General features: G+C 39.0%; 1 protein-coding gene across 4 annotated transcripts in view; it reads right to left on the minus strand.

The window, feature by feature from the left end:
* Window positions 1–23,954, minus strand: part of MAPRE2 (microtubule associated protein RP/EB family member 2) — a 162,243-nt gene that overhangs the window by 54,595 nt on the left and 83,694 nt on the right. For 3 of the 4 annotated variants that reach the window (XM_060310151.1, XM_030876524.2, XM_030876523.2), the window contains one exon: window positions 14,943–15,070. The exons of the other annotated variant lie outside the window; for it this stretch is intronic. In XM_060310151.1, the coding sequence (XP_060166134.1) occupies window positions 14,943–15,063 (121 nt within the window). In that variant the 5' untranslated portion in view covers window positions 15,064–15,070. The remainder of the gene's footprint in view (window positions 1–14,942; window positions 15,071–23,954) is intronic. 4 annotated transcript variants of the gene reach the window in all.

Below are 23,954 nucleotides of genomic sequence, written 5' to 3' on the forward strand. Positions count from 1 at the left end.
ACATTTTAAAGGAATTTAAAATCCCAAACTTCAACTGCATTTTTCTAATACAACAAAAATATGCTGAAATTGGTAGTAGCGCTGTGCTGTTTTTATAGGCATCTTTCACATTCCTGGCATGAACAGTAGCTTCATAGCTTCAGTTACCACAGTATTATTTAACTCTGTGAAAGTGAACTTAGAACACTGTCTACTTCACCTGCCCCAAGTCACAAATGCAAAAATAAAGATCTGCAGTTCAGAAACATGGTTTCAACTGAGCTTCTTGCCGGGAATTCCCACGGTCCTCAACTGGGCTTCCTACTTCCTCTCACTGCTTGGAGTTATGTCAGAAACTTTTAATTCAAATTTTCAATGAGTCTCAAAGACAAATAGCTTTCAAACCAATTCCTTGAAGAGGAAAAGGAGTTAGAACCAGCAGGAAGATTTCAACTCCCGCAGACCTAGAGACAGAAGGCTTCTGTGGCTTGTGCCGAGTGCTGAAAGCATGCTATCCGTGCCCTTCTCCACACTCAGAGGAAGCTGTCAAAGGACATTTTCATCACCTTTCTTTTATAGAAAAAGAAATAAGCCAGCAATCATTATTCCGGCAGATGGATTTTGAAGAGTATCAGCAGATATATTAAAAATCCTTGTTAAACCACGTGGCTGGGCTTTCATCTGATACATGCCCTCAAGTTTTACTGATTCATATGATATCAAACCTTTTTAAGAATCTTATACGGCTGCAGCAAATTGCAGTTAAAGATACCAATGTTCCCTGTTCACAACCTGCCTTCAAAGCCCAGGAGTACTTTTTAAAAAGTAACGTTACCTTTAAATCAGATTTTTATTAAGAAACTTGCAGAACAATGTTAAAAGGGACACCTTCCATAGAGATAATCGATCAGATATTAAGATCAATGTACTGAGTTGATTTAGTGCCTCTTCATCAAAAAATCATGGAAGAATGAAGACTGTTTTCCTCTATCTTTCAATAGGAAATTTCAATGTAGTAAAAATCTACATACCAAATAGCCCTTGATTAAGATTTAGGTACCAATATTTTTATTTAAAAAGTAAATTTTAGAGAAATAATTAGATGATAACAGATAGAAATACATAATACTCAGAACAGAGCTGGTACTTTAAGAGTGGTATTTGTGAAAATAATTTTCATAGAAATTAACTGCAACTCTATCTGTGTTGAAAACTGGAATGCAAAGCACGCTAAAGTCTAACTGGACTGTTTACAGTTGTTTTATTCAACGAAATCATAATTACCCTGTCACTTATCATCTTGCATTTGAGTGCCTTAGGGAAAAATAGAAAACTCCAAATGTGCCTGTGGATGCAGACAAAGATTCAGTCAATTGAAACAAGAAAGAAATGGCAGAAATACGAAATCATCGTATTGGTCTGAAAGATTTCTTTTTAGCTGCTAATTGACGACCAGAGCTGGGTGTTTGGTTTCACTTCTAGTTTCTAACACCAGTGATTTCCTTTAGGGTAACGTGCTCATCAAATTTTACCCAAACAAGCTGCCTGACATATGCAGCTTCGTACCATAAGATCTGGCTTCTACGTGGGAATCATGAATGAAGGAAGGGGGAGAGGCACTTGGCGCGCAGGCAGGAATGGTGTGCAGGACAAAATGTCACTGGCTCCCAGGGAGTCTGATACCGAAACTGGCAGCGAGACATACCGAAGGCTGAAGGCCTAGAATAGAGCTGAAGTTAGAATTTGGCATTCCAGACAGGGAAGGACAAGGAGGCACCGAAAAGCCTTTATTGTGAAAAACAAGGAAGAAAGGTACATATGAAACCCATTCTGAAGGGGTCAGTTTTCTCATTAGGGTGATCAAAATAGAAAGTTCTATAAAGCTTTAGTATCAGAGGATATAAACAGTTTCTCTGTGTCTCCATTCAGGTATTTTCACACATTTGTTTGTATTACCTCCTCTACTTGAATGGACAAAAAGTTTTTTCTTTAAGTACTGAAATTACATGTGTGACTATGTAAAAATGCAAGATTTAAATTAAGAAAAGCTTGAGGAGAAGGTAAGAATCTGAAAAGATAGATTTCCTATCTAATTTCTGTGGTTACAGGCTAAAGAAACGCCCATCTTTAGGTGGCACAGAGGGATGTCACTTTGTTTATTAATCAATGAAAAACCAATAAACCAACAACTACTTATTGAGGAATATGATTTTACTCTTAAAGGACCAAGGAATTTAGTTTTGAGAGACCAGAGAAACACACATGGAAAAACTAGCAAAAGTACAAAACAACTCTAAGTGTTAACCTATGAGACACAGAAATACTAAAGGAGTTAGTTCAAAAATTCTGCCCAATAAACTCCCCCAAAAGAGTAATCAATATTAACAAATGAAGTCAAGTCAAACTTGCACGGTCATTTCCAGTCCTCAAGGACCTTGACCTCTAATGTTGAGGTTACAGGTACTCAATGACCTTAAGACTTGAAGAGGGAGCACACAGAATTTGTTGAAGGAATGGGCTGGAAGGTGGCATTGGAGATGGTCCTCAAAGGAGGCATTCCAAGCAAAAATGGGGAATTACAACATCTGATGAAAGACGAGTTTGGGCAAATGCAGGCTATGAGTAGGGGAGTCATGGGGGTAGATGCTAGAAAGATGGTTGCAGCCGGACTGTTCAAGGCTTTAAAAGCAGCAGCTTAATTTAATTTGGTAGGTAGTGGGGAACCAATGCTTATTTCTTGGCACAAGTATCTTTAGAGAAGAGTCCTAAATTGTGCCATTTTAAAGCTCCAATTGTAAGAACGTATCTATTTTAGTGACAAATGAGATTACAGATAAGTAAACTAAAGCTGTCCATCTACAGGTGAATGGATAAAGAAAATGTACACACACACACACACACACACACACACACACACACACACACACAGAGGAATATTACTCAGCCATAAAAAAAGAATGAAATAATGCCATTTGCAGTAACATGGATGGACCTAGAGATTATCATACTAAGGGAAGTAAGTCACAAAGATAAATATCATATGATATCACTTATATGTGGAATCTAAAATATGACACAAATGAACTTATTTATGAAACAGAAACAGACTCACAGACATAGAGAACAGACTTGTGGCTGCCAAGGGGGAGGGAAGGATTGGGAGTTTGGGATTAGCAGAGGCAGACTATTACATATAGGATGGATAAACAAGGTTCTACTGTATAGCAGGGAACTATATTCGACATCCTGTGATAAACCATAATGGAAAAGAATATGAAAAAGAATATATATAACTGATCACTTCATTGTACAGCAGAAATTAACAGAACACTGTAAGTCAACTATACTTCAATAAAGTTTTTTAAAAAATCCCTAAAGGTTATAAACTTTTCCCAATTTTTCAGGGAATTTCTACTGAATCATTGCTCATATCATTCTATCAATAGTTCTATATGCAGGCCACTATGTGAACTCTGGGTATCATAGCTGATGAAGAGGCTTTTAGTATAGTGGAAGATGCAGTGGTGTGAACTGACCAGCATAAACCCGCAGTCCATTTCTATACTATGGACCACTCGCTCAGGTTGCCTTTTGAATGGCTAAAGTCACTGTCCCTGGGACTGAGAGCTGCAGGGTTCTTCCCAGATCAAAGCCATTTCACCTGCTTTCCAAGGCTTGCAGGTGAGGGTTTCTTCTCTACTGCCACTCCCCATCACATCCAGTCTACTGGCTCTCACCAATACCAGTACCAATACCAATACCATACCCTATTTTCCAGAGGTAAGCACTCTTCCCCACAGCTCCCTGAGAAGAGGCCTAGAGGCCACAGAAAGCCCAGAAGGCCAGGGGTGGTACCAAAGGAAGCCCCCAGCAATTACAGAGGAACTACCACGTAACATTCATGCAGACTGTGATACCTAAGACAGTATTTTTCTATAAGAAATTGCTTTCTGTATATTTTGCTGGTTAACCCCAGAACACTTTGCTTTTCTAAGCACAATTCTAGTATTAGGAGGAACCCAAATTAGTATGAGGACTGTATAAGTATTTACTTCTAAGATTCAATCACATGATCCCAGAATAAACAGAAAGGCTGGAATTTAACTTTAGTTAAAAAAAAAAGGAACAAAAAAGGCAGAAAAGGAGTTTTTTTTAAACACTGAATTTAAACACAATTATGTGTAATTTTAAAGTTGCCATACACCATGAATTGTCATACAAATGTAATCTAAAAGAAATCATAGTGGAGAAATGACCCTCCTTATGGAGGATGTCAAGAGAAACTGCAGGAAATTGTGCTGTCATGAGTTTCACATTTACATGCTTCTTATTGTCAAATAATTTGGTCATAAGAGCTTATGAGTGTTGATACTTGGATAAGAACAAACTTGCAAGGGAGGGGACAAATAAAGAGAGGTAACTTGCAATCGGCCTGAATTATGTAATGGTTACAGGGTGGAAAAAAATCCAATCTGCGGAGTGATGGTTATTTTAAGGGGTGCCAAGCAATTCAATTCTTCTGTTTCCAGGTATGTAATTCTAACATGCCCAAACATTTGACAGTGACTTCTGACACTCCTTTTTTAACAGTGTTTACATGGCTGATAAACTGTAAATTTAAAACACAATTTGGGAAAAAATAGGTTAGAAAAAATATTTCCTTTTGAAGAACAGCAGAACTCGAAGATGCTTGGCTTCATCATCTCAATTGTGTAGAAACTGGACGGCCTACTACTGCTTCAGGTATTCAGAGCACAGACTGCCCATTCGTGTTATAAGGCCATCTGATGGTGAGACAGGCTGGAGGACCAGGACTTTTTGTTCAGGGTCCTTGCTCCACCTTTGCTTTGCACTGGGGAAAGCTGAGAAAAAGGATCTTGAATGCTCTGGATACAAATGTGTCAAAGGAGAACTTTGGTAGTAAAGGAATGGGTCCTAACTCGGTATAGTCTGTATTGCTTTTCGTACCTAGCTGTATCCCCAGATCCCGGCCCGCCTTCTGACACACTGTAGGCACTCAATAAATATCTGCTGACTTTAGGAATACATAAAGCGATATGTTAGAACATCAAAAAAATATCTGAATAGTACCTTTACTTGAAATTCCCAACTTTCTCTTCTCAGCCTGAATCTTATCTGTATGAAAAACCTAGTTAGGAGAGCATTTCAATTAAACTCCATTTCATAAATATTTATTGACCATCCACTAAATCTGCATGGCTGTTTGGCCAAAGACCCAAGAAGCTTTTCTAGGCTGACATCATTTCCCCTTTCTTCGAATACTACGGCATTTATTACCTGCCACTTCACTGCCCCCTCTTCTGCTGCCTTGAATCCTAACTTAGGTTTCAGAGTCTCATGTGTGCATGTACGTGCATAAAATGCTGCACCTTCTCTCTGCCTTGATCAGACATTTTCTGCCTAAAATGTCACCTAATTTTCTGCCTAAAATTTGCCACCTTTTACATTTGAACAGAAATTTCTCATTTGTTAAGTTTAGCCCAAACATCACCTCCTCTGTGGAGTTTTTCTGTTCCCAGTGCAGAATTAACTGTTTCACTATAATAGCTACAGAAGCCCCGCAGTAAGTTGGACTTGCATTTTAATTAGCGATCTCTCTTAGCTGACTGCTGGGTAACTCTTTAAGACCGGGGATGGGGTACAATTCATCTCTCTACTGGGCTGGCACAGTGTCCACTATGACTATAAACCACTGGCAGCTCTAGAATTTCCTCTATGGCAAACAGATACGGTAATAAGGGGACAGAACTGGATGGGAGACAGATGACTATTCTTAAATGTTGCACCAGCATGTCCCTTTGTACAAGACTGAGAAAACATCAACTTTTCATATGAAAGGAGTTGGAGAAGTACTGACAGAGGTGCTCAGCACAGCTACAGCAATCCAGGTTCACTGAACAGAATGAAATACGTGGGAAACAGTGATTCCTTGAGTCGTAAATCCTTTGGGGGACCAAGCTGACAACAACGTTATCCTAGAAGATGTTCTTTCTTCTCAGTAGCATAGATATTGAAGAAATGAGGATGTTAATTGTCCTCTAAGGTCCAAGCTTATTAAAATAAGCCTGGGTTCAGCGTGAGGAAAGGGCCACATTCTTGGGCTTCAAATGTGCACGTGTCTCCAAGGAGCCATTATTTTGGTTACTGTTCCACTGACCAGGGATTATCCTGAGAGAACCGAATCGCTGCAGGTGGCAAACTTTCAGAGCCCCCTCATCTTGCTTGGAGGGCAAGAGAGTTTAGAGCAGGAGAGGAAGCAAGAAGAACAGACAGAGAGAAGGGGAGCCTCTTCCCCCACCCACTCTCAGCACGTAGAACTTGATAAGAGCGGGAGCAAATGTATGTTTCTACTAGCATCTCGGCTACCTTTGGTAAGAAAGTTCTTGATGTGATACTAGGTCACAGTGTGCAATCAGCCGAATTACCAGATGTGTCTCATTACCTCAATTAGTAATTTAAAGGGTGGGGATGTGGACTTCTAACTCCTCTGTTCCTAGAGATGTTCAGTGGGCTCCTGATAAGTGGATATGGAAAAAAATCAAAAACGTGCACACGCACACACCCCTCTTCCACATCTACAGCAGCTGCACACACGACGAACAAGGAGAGCGTAAGGCTGTGATCCAGGGAGGCCCCAGCTAGCATCAGCCGTGAACACTTGGCTTCTCTGGGCTTTTATCCTCTTATATAAAATAGGAATAAAAAAGTCCTATTCTTCTTCTGCACACAGTTGTTATAAGAATTAAAATAAATAATAAATATAAAAGCACAATGAAAATGCTAAAGGACGATACATAAAAGTTGAGGTCCTATGACATCATTTTGCCCCTAATGTACAAAACCATGTATTATGCGGCTGGTTAAAATAATTGGAGCTATAAAAATGAAGAGGATGGAAGGGGATTGTTTCAGCTATGAAATATGAATCTCCAAAATGCATGTTTGAGATTCAAAGGGCAAAGAACCAAAGAACAAAATGAGGTCCTTGGCCTCTCCTGCTAGCAAAGAAAGGGGATGAACACATTCCTAAGATCCTCCAGTTTATCGACTGAAAAACATTTGAGGGCTTCTCCAGTCCTTAAGTCTTTTCCCCAGATAAACATATGAGGTGCTTAAGTAATCACAAATTCATTTATAAAAGGAAATGACTATTTTCCACCAATTTTCTACTCTTCCTGTTAAAGTCTTTAGATGATTTAAACTGAAGAGGAGAAAAGGGGAAGAAAAAAATAGCAATATAAATACAAAATAATGTTTCATAAAGAATATATCCATCACATAAAGTAATAACATCTTTAGGAAAATCAAAATAACTTACAATGTGTTGGAACATACCTTTCTTTTTCCTTAAGATACTTGTTTTTAAAGATCTCGGTGAATGATTTCAAAATAAATGTATCATCATATGCTAAGCATCTTATCATAAAGCAAAGACAAAATCAGAGGAGAAGGAGCTCTAAAGGTTTCTGAAATTAGAATTATGAATCACAAAACCCAACATGTCCTTGGGCTCCAGCCCTATGATTCCCACACCCTTCACCAATATTTCTGGGGCCGTTGAGTCAGGGCTCCAGGCATAACACTAATGGAGTCAATGTTGGGGATTTGGAGATTCATTCCTTGGTCTAAGTCCTATACTCTCATCAGTATCATCTTCATCACCTGGACACACCCTACACTTCTTTTGATGACCTGCCCCCAGTACAACAATTCTCATTTCCAGACTCACAACCATGGACCCATTCATGGTTTTGGAGCAGGTGAAACCTGGCAGAGTCTTACTATAGTAGATTAGAAGAAAAAGAATCTGAACCCAAGGGGAGACTGCATGATAAAGATTTTGCGAATTAGTGATATACTTAAGAACCCTGAAGACAGGATTCATCTATGTCATCTGGGAATTTTCCCAGATAAGGGAAAACAGTAAAAGATGAAAGTCTAGGATTTAATTAAGGGTACTGCCTTGTATAAATTCCTGCAATTATTAAATTGTGTGACTTTATTGAGAATTCTCAAAGGCAATCATTAAAATTTCTAATAACATGTCACCAGTTTGCTTTGTTCCTGTTAAGACACAATGTTAAGCTCATAGTGATTACATGTTCCTTGATTTTTTGTTAGTATATAAACTGCCAGTCTTCATTCCAGGTGATCTGTTTTCCCTGTTTTCCTTCCCCTAGTTTATGGTGTTCATCTCTACTTAGGAGGGATTCCAGTAGAAATGGGTAAGAAAAGAAACGACACATCTGTAGGTCTGTCCCTCTGGAAAATACTAACGGAGTTGCCCGAGACCTTTTCAGTTAGAGGCCTGTCCAGTTATTGTATCACTGAGGACTGGCTTTACGGAACTGAAAATATTTGTTGCATTTCTTCCAAAGAACCGAGCAATTCTATGGTTTCCGAGAAAATCCCAGATGTACGCACAGTTTCTTCAAAGAAATAGAGAAAAAACAATTTTCACATACTCATATGATATCATTCGGAAAAACTCTACATTTCTCTTAGAGAAACAACATACTTCACGTATTTAAGGGCTGGACCTAATAAAACACACATTATCCTGCGTCCTGGTCACTCCATGTGACTCAAGAGGAGGATTTCTGAGGTGTTTCACAAACTTTGGCCATTCTTCAGCCATTCTAAGGCAGCACCCACTAACTCCCAAAGAATCTGAAGGAAGGTGTTTCTCCACAGACTCGCTGTGTTCCCCACCTCTCCTTTGTAAGCTCAAAGCTCTTCCAAATCAGCACTGGCCACAGTGTGCTTTCTAGTTTTCTGCAGGACAGTGCCCTGCCATACTGAACTCTTAGAGGACCACGACCCCATCTTATTAATCCAGATCCCCGGGGCCTAGGCCAAAGAAGGGCTCAAAACGTGTGTAAATAAAAGTAAATTGATTGTCAGAACTTAATACAGTAATGAGACAGATGAAGAGATGGCTGACTGCTTTCAGCATCAATACGTGTGTGTGTGTGTGTGTGTGTGTGTGTATCAATACATATATCATCTATGTAAAAAAACAAAATTTATAGGGGCAGTTGGATAAATGGAGGTGAATGCATACATTTTTTTCCACTATGGTATTTAGCATTACAAAATGCAGTAAACCACAACAAAAACACCAATTTATGTTTACTTTTGGTAACAAAGTAGCAAATATCTATAAACAAACATGTTTAGAAGGAAAAATATACTACTGTATCCCATATTCTGCTCAAAAAATAAACTCCCTTTCGACAGGTACATTAGTGGAGACACAGGAGTGTATTATCCACTGCAACAACTGAACCCAGTGTTGGATTTCCCTCCCCACCTTTTTCCAGCTCACTTTTTTTCCCACCCCCCTGCCCCGCTCGCCAATTAGTTGGTTTGCTGAGACCAAGCAAACGGATTTTAAAATTAACTTCAGCAAAATAAAATCAGAGAAAACCTGTCAGCAAAACCCCTAAAACCCCACCTCTCTACATAGTACATCGCAAATATGAATAATATTCCGCTATAATACAATTACGTCTGTAACAACAGTAACACAATCCAAGATGACTTAACTTTCTGAAAGCAAATAACAGTCTATGATTTTATAAAGCTAAGTAAGCTCTGGAGCTACCAGACATCGACGAAATATCCTTACTTGGTTTTAGTTCAAGAGAGCCAACTCTCTTGAGAAGGTCTACTAAATTTAGACTCTGAGCTGATTGCATCACTAACCTGTCCTCCTGACAGAGGTCTCTGTGGACAGGAGGAAGAAGGCATAGCGGACCCCATACTAGGGTGAGATCAACCTATTTCACAGGCACAGATGGCAGCCAAAAACGTCACAAAGAACGCTCTGCGGGGCTCAGAGCACCTGTCCTACAGGTCCCAGGCACGGCTGACAACCACATCTCTGAATCTTGCAGTGTTACTGTAAAGGCTAGCCCCTTCTGGGAGCCATGAAGGACTGAGAATTGTCATTTTTGACTATGATGTGACCAGCTGTATTCAGGAACTTTCCTGGAAGAAGAAAACACCAAAAACTTGATCCAAGACAAAGCCTGAAACAATGTGGAGAAGCACAAAATGAAGCTGAATCGAATCCTGATTTTTCTTTTATAAAAAATTATTTATTTATTTAATTTATTTTGGCTGTGCCAGGTCTTAATTGTGGCACACGGACTCTTAGTTGCAGCACACATGCGGGATCTAGTCCTCTGACCAGGGATCGAAGCCAGGCCCCCTACATTGGGAGCACAGAGTCTTACCCACTGGACCACCAGGGAAGTCCCTCTGTCTTTTTTTTTAACGCTAGTCAAGAAAACATCTAAAATTTTCCATTATAAAAAAATGGTTTCATCCAAACCAAATTTTATTCAAATACTAAAATGAAAATCACTGAGCTGTTATAACTAGCCTAGTGACAGTACTGGAATCTGAGCATCAGTGGTTTGCTTGTGCTGTGGACAGAGCGGGGAGGAGGAAAGGAAGGTGGCACGGAGAGAAGGGCAGGCTGCCTCTCTAGCCTCTCTCTCCCATGCATGGGAGAGTCGCTCGTCAGGTGCCCACTGGCCAAGCTCTGGCAGTGACCCAGCAGTGGACCAATGGCTCTGCTGCCTGCATCCCAGTTGAGGGGAGAGGACTGGGACACAGAAAAATGGATGTCAGAAAAAAGTTTCCAAGGAAATTTGTATGTTAGAGCAGAGGATGGCGGGTGAAGAGGCAAAGGAAAGATACATTCCTTCCACTCCCAACCAACTCCCTGCCTCATTTCTTTTCACTCTTCTGCTCCAGATAGCTCACTACCTTTCCTATCATCTCCAATATGGTACCTCGAGTCACTAAAGTGGATTTATAACCATACTGCCCATTCTCTCTCTCTTTGAAAAAAATTTTTTATTTAAAAATTTTCATTTTTCTCTTAACTATATGTCCATTCTCTCTCTTGAATCCCTTATAAAATATCTAGTAAACTGGTTTGAGCCGGTACTAAAGTAAAACCAAAATGTGTCACCCCACAAAAAGCCCTAAACATTTTATTAGGCAATTGAACTAAACACATGAAATATTTTTAAGCCAAACAAATCTGGTATTTCATGTGGTTCAATCCCCCATCCCAACGTGGGAAATCCACAAATATTCATTTTCAAATCAAATGTAGATAAGCCGTATACTGTCATATTATTATAGGCAGTATTCATACCCATTGACAGCCTGTTCATTTATACAGTCCAGCTTTTCACTTGAAACGTAAAGGTTGCTGTTCACAAGAAATGAATGCGAACTAGATATGCATATGACTGTATGACCCAGATTTCATGTCCAAAGACAATTTCATAAGGTTACATCCTTGGGATAAAATTAAGAGGAGAAAAGAGTCAGTTTCATTCTTTTGCAACTTACTGCAACGTGTTTCTAAGTGTTAAACCTCATACCATCTCTCCTTTAAAAAGCTTTTAAAATGCTTAGATGGAAACAAATGAGATGTTATATAAAGGCAGAAATTTCTGCAGAAAAAGGCACACACACGTGAAGCAGTATTTCAGTTCTTTATGAGCTAAAGGAAGCTGATGTTAGTTTTAATATTAGCTGGAGGGCAATCTCTTAGCTGGAAATTTAAAAAAAAGAAATAGGAAATAATGCAAATGGGGGAAAAATGCCAAAGGGGGACTGCTAGGATTGGAACATAAACATTTAGGAAAAAGAGTAAGGAACAATTTTATTGAACAAGAAAAAAAATCAGTTAAATACGTGAAGGTATTTTGTGTATGTTTTTCCACAACACACTGCTAAAATAATATCACACAGAGTAAACTAAAGAAATTAAAATGAAACTGAAAGGAAAAGATATTTTCCAAGAAATCTGACTGACTACTCATTAAGTATGCTGAGGATAAATCATTTAGGTCACCAATATTTGGTTTTGTTCTTATCCTAATAGCATTGTCCTAGCTGCCTTCAATGTCTTCTAGAACAAAGAAGGGTATAAATAAATAAATTCATAAATAAATAAAAAGATAGCACTTCCTGCTAAATGCAATTGCTGAAGGCAAGAGAAAAGTCACAGACTAAATTATGAATGAGGACATCGTGCCAGATAAATTTTGGATGTTTTAACTTTACTTTTAGTGGTTTGGAGTTTCTCTAAGATGCACTGCAAGCTCTTGGCTGTAGCACAGAAGTACTTGGGATGCTTGTTAGAATGCACACTTTAGGCTTCACACATCCAGAGACACTGATTTAGAAGGTGAATGAACCCAAGAATCTGCATTCTTAAGCAGCTTCTCAGAAGATTATAAATGCACATGGGCCGCAGTTCACACTCTGATGAAACTACTGCCGAAAATAAAAGACATGTCTCTCTACTGTGGACATTGACATGTTTTTGAGCCAAAAAAACCCACAGAAAAACAAAAAAATATCCAAAAAACAAAAAACCAAGACAAACAAAAGAACGTATTTCAATAAAGAAAGGAACCTTTAAATATAATTTAAATAAATATATATTTAAATATTCTTCTGACCCATCAACCTTGGAACCTTAGGTAACTAGTGAGTTATCCTAACAGAAATTATCTATTCTCATGATCAAAATGGTTTCTACAGGTTTCATCAAGCCACGCTGGATAGCAACATAGCTACATACGACTATAAAATGCACACCAATGCTTTCTTTAAGGAAACTGTACAAGAACTCTTCACAGATGCTACCAAAATTTTTGTTGGATTTGGCTTATGTGAAATTTGAAAGATATGCAAAGAAATTTTACATATTTATATAAATAATAGGTACACACACATACACACACATATATACGCACACATACACTCCAGCATTTATTACTGCTGTATCTAAAAATTCGAATTTGCTTCTCATTTCATTTGTCAGCAAAAACTCCCCAAGTACATTACATAGGAAGCTCCTCATGGGCTCCTTCAACACTTTAGACCCATGACTGGCGATTTTCTCTATGACTCTTTTTCTTATCTCCTTCCTTCCTGTGTCTCTTTTTCTTTGATAACCAACCCCATGACCCTTATCCACAGGTACATACAGCCACTTTATGGGAAAGATACACAGTTTTGTCTTTGCCCCACAGCAGTTTCCAACTGATTTTCATTCATCCCAATATGACCATTTCTGACGGAAGAGTATGTGTCAGGCCGTATGGAGAAACAGACCCACAAGTACAATATAAAGTGGTACTTGCTATTAACAGAAAAGGGATGGCTAATAACAGAAAACACTCTGGGTTGCATTTCCCTCCAGCAAATTAAAAATAACATATTAGAGAGCTCCAGAACGCACAGCAAGAACGGCACCAGAAAACTTGACTGCGTGGAGATTTGCAGTTGAGGAGCGTGCAACAGGGGCTGTTTCTGTTAGTAACTTTTAGAAGTCATTTCGAGAGGCCAACAACACATATCTGGGGTGTCATCATATTCTAAGTCAGCTTTTCTCTAGCTCGTACTGCAGGGCAAAGAACTGGCCGGTTAGCATCCATTATTGACCTCACAAATCACAGTATTGATATTAGAGGGCTGGGCGCAGAAAGGGTGGGTGAGGCAATGCCTAGGTTCTGGCCACCCTCACCATCTTGCTCGTGAGAAAATGGTGATGGGAGAAGAGGTGTCAGCAGATGGGAAGTCTGTCCGCTAGTCGATTCTAATCCAGTCTAGATGTGGAAAACGGAGAGTGTATTCACTGGGGGGTTGGATTCGGGCACATCGGAGAGTGACTAGTGCGGGCGTTGCAAATTCTGACGGCACCGCATGAAATCCTTCTACACGCGACCCACTGAGAAAGCCAGCAGAACGCCCTTCTGCTGCCCCAACACCACTGCACCAGCTCTATCTGATGACTATTTTGCACCTATCGTGTCTCGTGGGATTTCACATGAATACATTTCAGTAATAGTTTCTAGTAACACCATATCCGGTCAGAGCCAGAGGCAGAGAGGAAATCTCTTACCTGTTAGTTCACAAGAAGAAAATACTTTCTGTTCCCGAAGGAAGACTATTTCTTTGATAAATACTCTAACCTAAGAATGAATTACTTTACTAGTGACATGTTCTTTAACAAGCTCCTACTTTATCATTAAAGTCAAATCTTTTTTTTTTTTAAAAACAAGTTTAGCTCAATACGCATTTCCTGCAGACCTACTTTATAGCAGGCAGGCAGGGTGCCACCGCCGACACATGACAAAGGATGAAACACAGTCCTGTCCTCAAGGGCTCTGGGTACCTTCGGGGGAGTAAGAGCTGGACCTTCCAACGCAGTGTGGCATGCATTATTCTGCAAGGGTGGGCACAGCGCTCCATGAACACTGTGGAGCCTGGGAGACCTGGGGAACCCTTGGGGGGGGGTGACAACCGAGTTGGATTTTAAAGTGTGAATTAGATTTTACTGCAAATAAAAAGAAGGGCAAAGGGAGACTGAAAAAAAGCTGTGGGACGCAAAAGGGAAGGAGTCTTTAGGGAACAAAGAGTATTTTGTGGGACTGAGGCACAGGGGAGAGAGATGTGGAGGATGATGACACCAAGGAGATGCGTTGCAGCCAGAACAGAAAGGACCTTATCAGCCACATCAAGGAGTGGATTTTATCCTGTAGGAAGGACAATGTGCAGCCTGGAAGGTTTTTAAGGAGAGGTGTTGCAGGACCCAATCTGCATATTAGGAGGAGACATGTGGTGGCTGACAGGGAGTGACGGAGAAGAGGCTGGGAGACCAGTTACAGAGCTTAAGCGAGACCATTCATAACATGTGTCGTGGAGGCTCGATGCTCTTAGGTGGCCATCATTTTCCCCATATGTTCTTCAGTTATATCTGGGCTTTCCCCCTTTAATTACATATCAATACGGATACATATATTTTTTCCTATCCAAAATACATCATCTGTGGTCCACAGAATCCCATTCCACACGATAGGGAGTAAACGTTTATGTAAATACTTAAAAGGGTCTCTTACCTGAACAAAGCTGTTCCACTTTCGTGTAGTTTAGAGACACTATGTCATTAACCCAGGCAATGATGTCATGTCGGCTCATAGTCTCCTGGGTTATCGAGGTAGAATACACGTTGACTGCCATTCCCCAGCTAGAAAAAACAAACAAAGTTTATTTACCTACAAGGAAAAAAGTAACTCAGAAAGATGACAGACATCCATTCAAGCTCTGGATCCCTGACAGAACTCTAAGGCTTGTAAAAGTCCTGCTCTGGCTAAGCCCTTTCTCTTCCCTTTGTCTCTGTTCTACGTGTTTGCTATAATATGGTTAAATCTCATATATTGTTCGTGCAGGATCATTTTTTGTCTCCCTCAACTTGACTCAAATGTTCTTCAGGTTCTGAGATTCCTAATCTCTCATGTAATTTAGTGAGTCACTTAGAAGGTAAGTTGGGGAATTCCCTGGTGGTCCAGTGGTTAGGACTCCACGCTCTGACTGCCAAGGGCCTGGGTTCTATCCCTGGATGGGGAACTAAGATCCCATGAGCCATGCGGCCCAGGCAAAAAAAAAAAAAAAAAAAAGAAAGTGAATATTTTTTATCAGCTTTAGAGAAAAGGAAATTCACTTTAGAAACAGGTTACAAATACACTCCATTAGAAAAAAAATCCTTGGGACTTCCCTGGTGGCACAGTGGTTAAGAATCCACCTGCCAATGCGGGGGACATGGGTTCTAGCCCTGGTCCGGGAAGATCCCACATGCCGCGGAGCAGCTAAGCCTGTGCGCCACAACTACTGAGCCCACATGCCACAACTACAGAAGCCCGCGTGCCTAGAGCCCATGCTCCACAACAAGAGAAGTCACCACAATGAGAAGCCCGCACACCGCAGTGAAAAGTAGCCCCCACTCGCCGCAACTAGAGAAAGCCTGCGTGCAGCAATGAAGATCAAACACAGCCAAAAATAAATAAATAAATTTATTAAAAAAAAAAGAAGAAGAAAAGTCCTCACCTGATAATCTCTATCAGTCTCTAAAAGCTTTGGATAAAGTCTTGAAAAAAAAATATATACAAAAAGTATTTGGATAATCTGGAAGTCCTGCCTGACTGCACAAGTCTTCCTTTCAGCTATGATTGTTAATATACTCCTTCTGACCATTTCATGACACTTACTATTTCCCCCAACTTTTCGCAGGAGGAGCACACATTGGCCATAGAAAAGGTAACAGAAAAGGTTTGTTTTGCTTAAAATGCTTTGATAGCTAGAGTTTGGTGTAATTGGTCTCCTTTTCTTAATTAATAAACTTTATTTTTTAGAGCAGCTTTAGGTTCACTGCAAAATTGAGTGGAATGTACAGAGTTTTCCCACATACCCCCCTGTCCTCCACTGGTCCCCTCCAATCTCCCCAACCGGCTGGTACGTGTTAAAATTGGTGAACCTACAATGATACATTATCACCCAGGTTCCATAGTTTACATTAGGTTCACTCTTGGTGTTATACATTGTGCAGGCTGTGACGAATGTACAGTGCCGTGTATCCACCACTGTAGTACCATACAGAATAGCTTCAGTGCCCTAAAAATCCTCTGTGCTCTGCTGATTCATCCCTCCCTCCCACCATTCCTGGAAAACACTGATTTCTTTTAATGTCTCCATAGTTTTACCTTTTCCAGAATGTCGCATAGTTGGAACCACAGACTGGCTTCCTTCAGTAATGCACATTTAAAGTGCCTCCATGCCTTTTCATGGCTTGAGAGCTCACTTCTTTTTAGCGCTGAATAATACTGCACTGTCTCAATGTACCACTCACCTACTGAAAGACATCTTGGTTGCCATCAAGTTTTGGCAATTATGAATAAAGCTGCTACAAATATACATGTGCAGGTTTTTATAAGTGTTCATTCATTTGGGTAAATACCAAACAGCATGACTAATGGGTTGCAATGGTAAGAGTATGTTCAATTTTATAAGAAATTACCAAACTGTCTTGCAAAGTTGCTGCACCGTTTTGCATTCCCAACAGCAATGAATGAAAGTTACTATAGACTAGTTTGCATTTTCTAGAATTTTCTATAAATAGAATCACATAGTATATACATTTGTATGGCTTCTTTCATAAAACCGTGAGATCCATGCTGCACTGTATATCAGTAGTTCACACCTTTTCATTGCTGAGTAGTGTTCCATTGTATGTATATATTGAGTTTGTTTATTCATTTACCTGTTGATGGACATTTGGGTTGTTTACAGTTTGGGGCTATTATAAATAAAGTCATTATGAACATTAAAAAAAAGAGAAAGTTCTGGGATTTCCCTGGTGGCGCAGTGGTTGAGAATCCGCCCGCCGGTGCACGGGACACAGGATGGATCCCTGGTCTGGGGGGGATCCCGCATGCCACGGAGCAACTAGGCCCGTGCGCCTGCGCTCTGAAGCCCGTGAGCCACGACTGTGGGCCCGCGTACCTGGAGTCCGTGCTCTGCAGCAGGGGAGACCACCACGGTGGGAGGCCTGCGCACCAGCGGCGAAGGGTGGCCCCCACTCATCGCTGCTGGAGGGGGCCCACGCGCAGTAGCGGGGACCCAACGCAGCCAAAAAATAAAATAAAATAAATAAATAAATAAAGGAAAGTTCCTATTGCTTCATATCCTCACCAAAATTTGGTATTGTCAGTATTTTGGACTTTGGCCATTCTAATAGGTGTACAGTGGTAACAAATTCTTTTTAATATTTAAATCTGGTTGAAATTTTGCAATTTTACTAATTTTGTACAATTATACCACACATAATTTTTTATAAAATGTGTGTGTATATATATATATATACACTTCTATTTTGAAAGTTTTCTGATATATGCAAAAGGAGAGAGAACAGAATAACAAATCAGTTGTGTTCACTTCTTGGTTTCAACAATTATCTATACTTGGCCAATCTTGTTTCATTTATATTCCCATCAACACTCCCATCCTCCCACCCTCCATCTCCCAAGCCAGATTACTTTGAAGTAAATGCCAAGCATTATATGATCTCACCTCTAAGTATTTTTGTATGTGTCTCTAAAAGATAAGGACATTAAAAAGAAAACAAAACAACAGCATTATCATACCTAAAAATAAAATTTCTTAATACCATCAAATATGCATTATAATTGTTTCAATTTGTTTGAATCTGAATTCAAATAAAATTCATACATTGTGATTCTTTGATATGTACTTTCTTTTATCTAGAGGTTTCTTCTCCATTTCTAATATTTCCCTTGCATTTAAAAAAACTGTTATTGAAGGAATGGGTTGTTTGTCTTGTAGAATTTCCACAATCTAGATTTTTCTCGCTGCATTCCATTGGTGCCTTTTAACATATTCTTCTCTCCCTTGTATTCCCAGAAACTGGTAATTTGACCTAGAAGCTTGCTCTGATTCAAGTTCTAATGGAGGAGAGGGGACAAGACTATTTCATGCAGTGTTTCAACTTCCATCAGGAGACACATACTGTCTGATTGACTCCTTAAGTGATATAGTTAGCCATTGATGGTATCTGCCTAGGTCCAACAACTCTTTAGAGACTTCAAAGTGATATTCTATTATTCATTCTTTTTTCTTAAATTGAAGTATAGTTGATTTATAATGTTGTATACATCAAAGTGATTCAGTCATACATACATACATATATATCCCTATGTATTCTTTTCAGATTCTTTTCCATTATAGGTTATTTCAAGTTATTGAATATATTTCCCTGTGCTCTACAGTAGGTCCCTGTCGTTTATCTATTTTATACTTACTAGTGTGTACATGTTAATCCCAAACTCCTAATTTATCCCTCCCCCTGCCCCTTTTCCCTTTGGTAACCATGAGTTTGTTTTCCATGTCTGTGAGTATGTTTCTGTTTTGTAAATAAGTTCAGTTGCATTTTTTTTTTTTAGATTCCACATGTAAGTGACATCATGTGATATTTGTCTTTCTCTGTCAGACTTACTCCACTTAGTGTGATAATCTCTAGCTCCATCCATGTTGCTGCAAATGGCATTATTTCATTTTTTATGGCTGAGTAATATTTCATTTTATACACACACACCCCCACACAGCCCCCCACACACCCCCACACCTGTCGATGGACACTTAGGTTGCTTCCATGTCTTGGCTATTATAAGTAGTGCTGCTATGAACAATGGGGTCCATGGATCTTTTCGAATTAGAGTTTTCCTCTTTCCTGGACATATGCCCAGGAGTGTTATTGCTGGATCATATGGTAACTTTATTTTTAGTTTTTTAAGGAACCTCCATATTGTTCTCCATAGTGGCTGCACCAATTTACATTCCCACCAACAGTGTAGGAGGGTTCCCTTTTCCCTACACCCTGTCCAGCATTTATTATTTGTAGACTTCTTGTTGATGGCCATTCTGACCAGTGTGAGGTGGTACCTAATTGTAGTTTTGACTTGCAATTCTCTAATAATGAACAATGGTGAACATCTTTTCATGTGCCTATTGGCCATCTATATGTCTTCTTTGGAGAAATGTCTATTTAGATCTTCTGCTCATTTTGTATTGGGTTGTTTGTTTTTTGATATTGAGCTACATGAGCTGTTTGTATATTTAGGAAATTAAGCCCTTGTCAGTTGCATTGTTTGCAAATCTTTTCTCCCATTGTATTTTCATTTTGTTTATGGTTTCCTTTGCTGTGCAAAAGCTTATAAGTTTGATTAGGTCCCATTTGTTTATTTTTGCTTTTACTTCTATTACCTTAGGAGACTGATCTAAGAAGGTATTGCTACGATTTATGTCAGAGAATGTTTTGCCTATATTCTCTTCTAAGAGCTTTATAGTGTCACATCTTATATTTAAGTCTTTAAGCCATCTTGGGTTTATTTATTTTTTATAAATTTATTTATTTATTTTTGGCTGCGTTGGGTCTTTGTTGCTGTGTGTGGGCTTTTTCTAATTGTGGTGAGCGGGGCCTACTCTTCGTTGTGGTGCACGGGCTTCTCATCGCAGTGGCTTCTCTTGTTGCAAAGTACAGGCTCTAGGTGCATGGGATTCAGTAGTTGTGGCACGTGGGCTCAGTAGTTGTGGCTCGCAGGCTCTAGAGCACAGGTTCAGTAGTGGTGGCGCACGGGCTTAGTTGCTCTGTGGCATGTGGGATCTTCCTGGACCAGGGCTTGAACTCGTGTCCCCTGCATTGGCAGGGAGATTCTTAACCACTGCACCACCAGGAAAGTCTGAGTTTATTTTTGTGTATGGTGTAAGAGAGTGTTCTAACTTCACTGATTTACATGCGGCTGTTCAGCTTTCCTAACACCACTTGCTAAAGAGACTGTCTTTTCTCCATTTTATATTCTTGCCTCCTTTGTCGAACACTAGTTAACCGTAGGTATATGGGTTTATTTCTGGGCTCTCTATTCTGTTCCATTGATCCATATGTCTGTTTTTGTGCCAATACCACACTGTTTTGATTACTGTAGCTTTGTAGTATTGTCTGAAATCCATGAGGGTTATGCCTCCAGCTTTGTTCTTTTTCCTCAGGATTGCTTTGGCAATTCTGGGTCTTTTGTGATTCCATATAAGTTTTAGGATTATTTGTTCTAGTTGTGTGAAAAATGTCATGGGTAATTTGATAGGGATGGCATTAAACCTGTAGATTGCTTTGGGTAGTATGGCCATTTTAATAATATTAATTCTTCCAATCCAAGAGCATGAGCTACCTTTCCATTTCTTTGAATGATCTTCAATTTCCTTTATCAATGTTTTATAGCTCTTAGCCTGTAAGTCTCTAACCTCCTTGGTCAGTTTTATTCCTAAGTCTTTTTATTTTTGATGCAATTTTAAAAGGGATTTCTTTTTCTTTCTCTTTCTGATACTTCATTATTAGTGTAAAAAAGCACAACAGATTTCTGTATATAAATCTTGTATCCTGATACCTTGCTGAATTTGTTTATCAGTTCTAATAGTTTTTGTGTGGAGTCTTTAGGGTTTTCTATAGAGAGTTTCATGTCATCTGCATATAATGACAATTGTATCACTTCCCTTCCAATTGGACTTTTATTTCTTTTTCTTGTCCAACTGCTGTGGCTAGGCCTTCCAATACTATGTTGAATAGAAGTGGTGAGAGTGGGCACCTTGCCTTGTTCCAGAATTTAGTGGAAAGGTTTTCAGCTTTTCACTGTTGAGTGTCATGTTGGCTGTGGGTTTGTCATAAATAGCTTCTATTATGTTGAAATACGTTCCCTCTATACCCATTTAGGTGAGAGTTTTTATCATGAATGGATGTTGAATTTCATCAAATACTTTCCCTGCATCTATTGAAATGATCATGTGGTTTTTGTCTTTTCTTTTGTTGATGTGGTGTATCACACTAATTGATTTGCACATGTTGAACCATCCTCATGACCCTAGGATGAATCCAACTTGATCATGGTGTATGATCCTTTTCATGTGTTGTTGGATCCAGTTTGCTAATATATTGTTGAGGATTTCCTCATCTACATTCATCAAAGATATTGGCCTGTAATTTTCTTTTTTGGTAGTGTCTTTGTCTGGTTTTGGCATCAGGGTGATGGTGGTTTCATAGAATGACTTAGGGAGTGTTCCCTCTTCTTCAGTCTTTTGGAAGAATCTGTGAAGGATCAGTATAAGTTCTTTTTTGCATGTTTGGTAGAATTCCCCAGTGAAGACATCTGGTCCTGGACTTGTGTTTTCAGGGAGTTTTTTAAATTACAGATTCTATTTAACTTCTAGTGATCGGTCTGTGCAAATTATCTACTTCTTCTTGATTCAGTTTGGGTGAGCTGTATGTTTCTAGAAACTTGTCCATTTCTTCTAGGTTGTCCAATCTGGTGGCATATAATTGTTCATACTATTCTCTTATGATTTTTTGTATTTCTGCAGTATTGGTTGTTATTTCTCCTCTTTCATTTCTTATTTTGTTTATTTGAATCCTCTCTCTTTTCTTCTATTCATTCTTGATTTATTAGCTAGAATAATTCTACAAACAGAAATTTGCCCTTTGAGATACTGAGCATATAGGAAAGGCAAGATAGATGCCCGATTCTTTCCTTTTATTTACAGATTTTCAAAACAATGAGGTAAGTTCCTAATATTCTCCAAACACGACCAATGAGGTTTTTATTTTTTAAGTGTAATTATGAACTCATGGATTTAAACACATTTGATACGTTTCAATCCAATGCAGTTTATGCCTTTATTCAAACTGGTTTCTAGGTTCTTTTGAGAAGATCCTAGTAGTCTTTGCTAACTTCCCTGCTTTCTGGTATGACAAAATGCTTCAGGCTTGACTTGTACCTTTGCTGCCTTAGACCTAAAACCAGTCATTTCTCCAAGGATTCCTTATTCCTTTGGTCACAAATGGTATTTAGAGATAATATTTTTAAGCACGACTATATAGGACAGAAAAATCTAGTCTTACGGGTTTTACACAAAAATCTATACATTTATGAAACAGTTGTGTTTGGAATTCTTATTAATCCTAAAGCAACAAAAATCTGCTTTTTACTTAAAGTGCTAAGATTTTATTATTATTATTTTTTAATTGTTAACATGTTTTAATTTCTCGATTTTTCTACATATTGCTTTGCCTACTTTTTTTTTTTAAACATCTTTATTGGGGCATAATTGCTTTACAATGGTGTGTTAGTTTCTGCTTTATAACAAAGTGAATCAGTTATACATATACATATGTTCCCATATCTCTTCCCTCTTGTGTCTCCCTCCCTCCCACCCTCCCTATCCCACCCCTCCAGGCGGTCACATATAGGTATAAAAATAAATATCCACCCATCCCCAGAAGCACCCTTGTCTCTAGATTCTCTTGCCCTGAAGATCTAAAAAAACTCATGTCACTGACATCCCAGATAATGTGACTACAGTAACTGCTTTTCCATAACATTATTAAAAGGTTTTTCATTTTTTGGTTAATAACTTCCACTGTTTTCTTTAGTCTATCACTTAGTAAACAAAACCATTTGCTTTTAGTTACTAGTCAATTTTTAAAATCAACAATGTATATTACATAAAACCTCAGAAAAAAATTCAAAATTTTAAGTGTTTTGGACAGTCTGGTATAATTTTCACATACTGGCATAACTTTTGGCAGTTCGCGTACTTTTCTAATGGCTTTGCCTATAGGCAGTAGTGAGAAGCTTTTGCTTTACCAGGCGATGTATTGATGGAGGAGGAGGCACCAAGGCCCAGAATTGTGCCAGATGGCATTAAGCCAAGTTGGGATGAAATTTTTGCTCTAGATGACTTAAAAACAAAACTAAACGCAAAGTGGGACAGACACAATCAGATCTGTGTTTTAGAAAGATAATCCATATATAAGTGAGTAAAGATGTTCTGTGGTTAAATAGAAAGAAAGGTACAACCAAAGGGCAGGTAGAAGAGTTATGATAGCTTTTAAAAAATCCATAAGAACAAGGAAGCAAGTCATTTGCTGCAGGTTCTGTCGATGAATCACACTCTTTTCTGCACCTTTATTGACAACGTTCACCAAAGGACAACAATCCTTTCATATCAAGACAGTCGGCTCACAACAGCAAGCAAAGCATTATCTGCCTTCAAGGAGCTCATTAAGATGACCAGGTAAACAGTGGAATAGCACCTGATTTTTGCTTTATGAATACTCCAGTTAATTAGTTACTAGACTCACCACTCTAACCTCTACCACATCCCCATCTCCATCTGACACAACTGCAATCCCTAGAAACCCTGCAGTAAAAACAACCATTGTTAAGGGACCTGTGGGAAAACTAGGATAGAGGACAGAGTAAGGGTGAACCAGTCAAGGTTAGGAACAGTTCCTTACATTTTCTAAAATAAAACATTAACAACACATTAAATAGATTTCCATACCTACTTCAAATTAACAGCAATGGACTCAACACAGTTAATTTCTATTTACCATCCATGCTGATTAGAATATTCTTATCATCGATCTTGCTCCGAATTTTACCAAGATACTTCTAAATTCATTTCACTTTGTGGTTATCTCTCACTCCCTTTATTAGTTCCCCATCCAAATGTGT

Source organism: Globicephala melas, chromosome 13 (genome assembly GCF_963455315.2).
Source record: "Globicephala melas chromosome 13, mGloMel1.2, whole genome shotgun sequence".
Lineage (NCBI taxonomy): Eukaryota > Metazoa > Chordata > Mammalia > Artiodactyla > Delphinidae > Globicephala > Globicephala melas.